General features: G+C 34.3%; 1 protein-coding gene and 1 long non-coding RNA gene across 2 annotated transcripts; one reads left to right on the top strand and one right to left on the bottom strand.

Annotated features, from left to right (window-relative positions):
* Positions 1-1250: 1250 nt before the first annotated feature.
* Positions 1251-2124, top strand: LOC149213649 (uncharacterized). Its single transcript, XR_016250348.1, has 2 exons — positions 1251-1416; positions 1448-2124. It is a non-coding gene; the product is annotated as an uncharacterized LOC149213649 (long non-coding RNA).
* Positions 2125-4517: 2393 nt separating this feature from the next.
* Positions 4518-6425, bottom strand: LOC149213648 (DUF538 family protein (Protein of unknown function, DUF538)). The gene is made up of 2 exons (XM_089390779.1): positions 6179-6425; positions 4518-5139 (listed from the first exon to the last, which is right to left on the bottom strand). Exon 2 carries the CDS (start codon positions 5104-5106, stop codon positions 4666-4668), a length of 441 nt encoding a protein of 146 aa, XP_089246905.1. The 5' UTR covers positions 5107-5139; positions 6179-6425; the 3' UTR covers positions 4518-4665.
* Positions 6426-6993: the final 568 nt, after the last annotated feature.

The raw sequence follows: 6993 nt of genomic DNA, 5'->3' as shown, positions 1-6993 counted from the left end.
GGTGGGTTAAAGTTTGAGTTTCCTTATTGCCTTCCCATAGTAACATGAGTATATTTTGATGAATTGGTTACTTAAATAACAATAAAAGCAATATATGCTAATTTGCTATTATAAATTATGTATTTTATGTATTTTATTTGATGAGAAAACTTTTTACAATGAAGGGAAACACTCTCACATAGCCTTGTATGAAAGACTAATTGCTAGACTCTTAGGGCTATTATTTTTTTACTTTTTTTCCATTTGTTTGGTAAGTTTCTTTTTTTAGGTGAGCAAAGATGAGGTCCAAGAACATCGCCTTGTTAGTGAAGTAGAGACATGGATGACTAAAGCTATTTTTGTATCATTTTCACTAGTTTGCATTTTTTTTGTAAATACTTTAGAGTTTACTTGTGTGAAGCATTTTGTCCCTTCCCTGGGTTGGGGTTTTGGTTGTTGTGGGAATGTTTGATGTGTGTTTTGTTCCCTTTCCTATGTTCTCGATGGTCATTACTATGTTTCATTATTGATTTTTGTTGCTATGAGAATTTCTGTCAATTGACTTGCAACCCCTTCTTTCCTTGGGACCTTGTTGGAGAGAAGACCTCTTTTTAGAACTTGACTCTAAAACTCCCGACCCTCGTTATTAGGTTTCTCCAAATTCACTAGGGATGGAGGTGATCGTTGATTGTGAGATTGTCAATTGGTTTTATATGTTTTTTGTTGAACTAACAACTTTTCTTAGGAATCACATACCAAGCTGCTGTCATACTTTTGACAAATAGATTTGTTTTGTTGTCATACTTTTGACAAATAGCTCTATTTTATTTGTAGAATTTATTATTTTTTATAGTTCTTACAAAAATACCCATATTCATAATACATTTAGACAAAGTAAAATGGCCTTTGTGAAGCTTTTGCTTATCCAAAATTACTTCCACATATATATAAAGGTCAAGAATATTAAAGTCTCTTTGGTTTTGCTATTCTTATGAATTTCCCTATAATAATTTTATAAATTTTAAGAAAATCTGTTAAAAAACCCTAATAAACGATAGAAGTGAACCCAAAATCTAAACCTAAATTGTACATCAATTAATTTTTGTGAGGTTTCGTCACTAAGTATCAAATTCAAAATCTTAAAAAAGAGTTGAAAATAAAAACCACTGATTAAAAAAAATTAAACTATCCCATTAACAAATAAATGTAAATTACATTTGAAGTGAAAAGCAGATAAATGTAAATTACATTTGAAGTGAAAAGCAGATAAATCTAAATTACATTTGAAGTGAGAGGAAAACATGGTAGCCTTAGCAATGCGACAGGGCTTCCGAGAATCGGCTATTCGTTGATCTGTTGAGAAAGGGTTGGGCCATACTCTGGTGAATTCATTTATGAAGGCGTGTTTTGAGAGGGTCTCTATGGTCGGACGAGGAGGCCCGAGCAGAGGGATGGATTTTGACGGGAGGCCCGAGCAGAGGGATGGATTTTGACGGGCAAATTAGCAGTAAATTGCTCGTCTAATACAACTAAAACATTTGTAAAACCTAAACTCTGTGAGATCTTTCCTTGAAACTGTGAGGGAGGTGTGAAAACCGTCGGGTGATTTGAAATTCCAAACCTGGCTACGTTTTCAAAATGTCTCGCTTTGGCTTCTTCATAAATCTGACAACAGAGGTTGGGTTCGCCTCTCGGTTGAGACGAGTTGATGGACTGTCTTTGAAATTATGGGGTCGCACAGGATTCCGTCAGTGGTTCCCAACGAAGCCGCAGGGATAGCCATGGCATAGAGAAAAGCTTAGGCTCCTCCGTGCCAACGGCAGATGACCGCGACAGGTGACGACAGGGTCAGAGGGTGGCAGCAGGTAAACCCTAGCCGCGGAATGAGACGAGATTTAATTGTTTTACTCTATCAATGGCAGCAGGTAAATCCTAGCCGCGGAATGAGACGAGATTTAATTGTTTTACTCTATCAACAATTCCAGGCTCTGGAATTTTGTTGTTTGGAATTGATGTACAAGTAGTCTCACATGTCTTTTATCCTTAACCTCAGCTTTCTTGCTTTACTGATAATGTTACCTCGATGGATCTGATTTTTTAAATATTTTCCTCTGCAATTTTTATAACAATGAAATCGGTATGAAATTTAACTGCTTTCAAATAATGTTTTTTCTGGGTTATTGTTTAGGTTTAGATTGATTCGGATTTAAACGATTCTATTTTCATGCCGCGGATTTCTGTTCCATTGTACGTATCGAAATTTTATTTCCTTCGGGAAACACCCTGCTACCCTCGCTTGTAGACGTTCACAAACTCTGAATAAAAGTTCTCTTAAATTTAATCTCGTAATAAATAAGATCAGCTTCCTCCTCACTATTTACCTTTAGGCAATGAGTGTTTGAATTGGAGGATAAATACATAAGGAATATGCAGTGCGGGCTTGAATTAGAGGATAAATACATAAGGAACAAGAAAGGAATATGCAGTGCGGGCTTGAATTAGAGAATAAATACATAAGGAACAAGAAACCACAGGTGAGGTGTTTCAGGCCTGCTTATCACCTCCCCGTTGCCCGAAATTCAAATCCCAGGTAGCAAGGCCATTCTTTATGACACTGCAGGGTTATAGTTGACTCATTAGAATGAATTTGACCTGTAATTGGAAAATCTTACTTTGGTTTCTGTGTGGCTTAAGCTTCCCTTTCTATCATGGAAGTATCGGATTTTGGAAGTCCTGTAACAAACTGGGGACTTGTATGGAAATTTCAGAAAAGAGAAAAAGAAAAGGAGAGAAGTTTCAATACGAATTGTGCCAAGACACTATGAGGTTACCCGAAATTGCAAATAGTCACGAGTGTGGACATTTTTAAATGAATTGCCTTAGGATACTCTTGGTGGGTAGGGTAGTCAGGGATTTTAACAGGGATTCATAAAAGATTTACATGTGCAAGACTCGTCTAAGGATTAGATGTTAGGACTCGACTGAAGATTGCACTGGCTGCACAATCGAAGTATGAAATAACATGGTAGCAGTCTAGAGTTTAGCTACAGTGGAAAGGATAATTGTACCCTTTACAGTGATCCTTTTCTTATGAAATTATCCAATGTACTCTTTTCCATTCTGTTTTTACATTTAACACTAGAGCATTTGATATTGTTGAACGGTTGCATTTACGTGTATGATTATGATTAATTTACAGTATAATATATAGGCAGGCCATGAGGAGCATTACATTTGTATTATCAGTCCCGTAGAGCCATTTTTAATCTAACAAACTTGAATCTTAAGACTGAGAACATTGAGTGGAAGTAATATACGAGAAATCATATACTCACTGAAAATTATTGTGGACCAACATTATGATGCTTGTTGCTTACTAAGGAGAGAGTCTTCAAATTGCTTTAGCGAATAATCAACTATTTACGCTTGGGACTAAACGTATTTTTTCTTTAGTTTTGTATACTTCTACATACTATGGAAAAGGATTAAGATTACTCAACCCCATGTATAAATCTCTCAAATACATACCTCTAGAGATACAGAGTTGTGACTTATTTCTTATGACCTAATCCAATAAGTGTAACAAAGGCAAACTGAAGTTTTCTTGTATTTCTCAGGGCACATCAAGATCCACACCAATTAATTATCATCAAATATCTAAATCCTGAAATAGCAGAACTCTCAAGCATCAATTCATTCCAGTTGTAAATTACAAAAGTAACTTACTATTACCTACAGTATGCAAAAGCTACCGGTCTTAATCTCCAATAACTAGTATCTCAAAATTGGTAAGGTCCGTGAGATTGGGACTTCTGAAGTATGATAAATTTTTCTAACATTTTATGGACAATACAAGTCTAAGAGCATGACAGAATAATTTGATTTGCATGAACATCATTCAAATATTTGAGTCAATTAACCTTTCAGATTTGTCACATAAGAATATTTGGTACCTTATATCTGTCTTGCAAGTTTTGCACCTTATAGTTTCTATCCATTTTTCGAGTCAACTTGCTTTCATCAAATCAGTGTTTATTATTCATATAAGAAAAAGAAACATTCTGCTTGGCACAATCATCACATTATATTCATAACACACAACAAAGCATACTACTGTCTATTGAATGTAAAACAGCATTCATCCTTGAAAACTTCTGAAAGTATATCTAGCATGATAATTACAGACTGACAGTGATAGAAAGACAAAATAGTAAATTCAAATTCTTTGAAGTTAGGTTGTGTTAAATCTGTATCAAGATTACCAGAAGCAAAACCATGTTAGGTGTTGGAACATGTGCGCCTTACAACTTCCCACTTTTACATGCATCAAAATCAATTGTTTTTACGAAAAGATTATTTGAAGAGGTAGACTATAGAAAAGACTGCATATCTTCAGGTCATGCTGGTTTGAACCAATTGCTTTTGTAAAACTATTACCGTAGATCACATAAAATTAGGCCATCAAAATAGCATTGAAAAGATCACCCTTTAACTCACATTAGATATATATGCAAAACATAATAAAATAGGAAAGGAACTGGTCCACACAATAAAAGATTGGGCTTAAATAAATAGGATAGTAAATACTAATCTTTCCATGAAAGTTATCTAGTGCCAATACACACAATCTGTTGTAATAGCATGCCTTGAGGCTTCTAAAAGAAAACGAAAATTAAAAATTCCCTTCTATTCTTTGTCATCTTCCAGCTCGAAGGCCTTGATAGGAAATGATTTGCCGACTCCAAAAGAACTCTTGAAATAGATCTTCTGGCTCGAGGCATCAGCAATACTCATCTCAGTAAGGTTTATCCACATGAAAAGTTCTTTGCACCTCACACCAGTCATCTTCTTCATCTTATGTTTTTCAACATATGCAGTAATTTCAGCACCATAGACAACTATTCTTTTAATTTTCTTGTTGTAATATTCAACCGGCTTCTTTTGTTTAAGCCACACGAAGCCAGTTTCCCTTATATAGCCACATTCGTCGAGGTCCTTCAGAGGAAGTAACCCATTGGGGAGGTCCATTTCTGCCAAAAGCTCCAAAGATTTCTTGTAACACATCTCAGCCCCATAGACGACATCAGCACCACTCCTCTCATCTCTCACAATTTTGTTGGTGGCCATAAGTCAAATGATGTAACTTCTTGGAACAAGATCCTAGAACACAGTTTCAAAATTGATATTGAGTATTTTTCCCCCAAAAGAGACATTAGAATTCACAATATACATTCAAGATAAAATATGTCCGATTCATGAAAAACTCTCAGAACTGAGAAAACAATTCTGTTAAAAGCAGCAGTGTCTTTCACCATATTTATAATAATGTAAAACGAAGAAAGACCCAAAAATGCAGTTCCTCGAAACACCATATAAAAAATTCCTAGCTTAGTGCATTTTTTTTGAACTGGCAAAACTTAAAGCTGTGACATAAATTTTTGAACTGGTAAAACTTAAAGCTGTCACATAAATTCATGCTTATTAGGTACCCATCTTCTCACTATGGCTACGGAGGTCAATACTCTCTGTTTAAATATTTTTAATCAACAAAGTCTATCCATTTTGTCTATTCATTTACAATTTTTCTCATATCTGTCTTGATGACCTAGGGGTTCTCTCCAAATCACGCACCCAAAAGAATCCAACAAAACAACTCAAAGAGGGTGAGAGGCTTAATAAAAGTCATGAAAATACAATAGAAAAACAAACAACAGTGCAAATGACAAAATCCTCCAACTTCACAAAGCAGCTCTCTTCTAACTACACCCCAAAATACAATTTCCAAAATACTGTAATTGTAACAGAGCCACAATACAATTTCCAAAATACTGTAATTGTAACAGAGCCACAACACAGTTGACAAAGTAAAAGCTGAATTCTAAAAAAATACGAGTTCTGCAAAATTACTTTTCCACAGAAATGTACCGTGAAACCCAATTCAGAACGACTGAAAACACAAACAAACCAACAAACAAAATTCTACATGTCTCAGAATCAACTACAAATTTCCAAAATCCCTTAGATAAAACTCTAAATGCTGATTCAGAAAACCATAAATCATCAAAATAATATATTTACCCACAAATATAGCCCAAAAGCCAACTCAGAAAAAATGGCACAGCAACAATCCAATTGACAAAATTATATGTATAAAGTTCAAGCTCAACCTATTCTTATAAGAGTACTAACACTGGCCTACCTCTAGCAGGGAGATGGTGCCTCGTCGCAGAAGAAATTTAGCTCTGATATCCTTCAAATCCAATTCTGCAGGAGTATTCTTCCTCTGTATTGATTTGTATCGGAGCAGAAGCTTTTCTATATATATATTGTGAAGGGAGGAAATGAGAGAGACGTTGTAAATCATTTTATTGTGGGAGTTCAACAACTCAGAGCTGCATACACCAAACACGAACTACAGCCGTGTTTTTTTTTGCACGTCAGGCACGAATGGCCTCTTTTGCCTTAGAATCAAATTTGACTAGCTCACAGGGGTCTACAAAAACATTAAAAATATAAAACGACTTAAATACTAAACACTCGAGATAACAGGCGGTACGTAATGATTAATATTTAAATACTTCTGTTAATTCTAATTTTGGGTATGCGTTATTTTTAATTAATATTTAATTTTAATGAAATAGTGTTAAAAGCTGAATTTGGTGAACTTATAATTTATTTTTTTGGTTTAAACTTAGAATACTATATGTCTCAACCACTCACACCTTCCAAAGGACTTAATTGACTCTGTCTCAACTACGCTATCACATTTCAAATATATAATTAATGATAATCTTTACTGCATCTCGATTGAAATCAACATAATTATTCTTTTAATTGTATTTTGATTTTTAATTATTATTTAAAAAAAATCTCCAATATTATATTATTACGTAGACATTTCTTACAATAATTATTTACACTTGTATTTTTTTAAAGATATTTATTTCATTAAAAAATATATAATATTTATTAAAAAAAAGTCAACATTTTTTTTCAAGGGGTTTCGTATATGTT

Source organism: Pinus tabuliformis, chromosome 1_1 (genome assembly GCF_031772625.1).
Source record: "Pinus tabuliformis cultivar Carrire ecotype Pingquan chromosome 1_1, CPIR1, whole genome shotgun sequence".
In the NCBI taxonomy this organism is placed as follows: Eukaryota; Viridiplantae; Streptophyta; class Pinopsida; order Pinales; family Pinaceae; genus Pinus; species Pinus tabuliformis.
The sequence above is the reverse complement of the archived record's forward strand: the minus strand, read 5'-3'. Positions and strand labels throughout refer to the sequence as shown.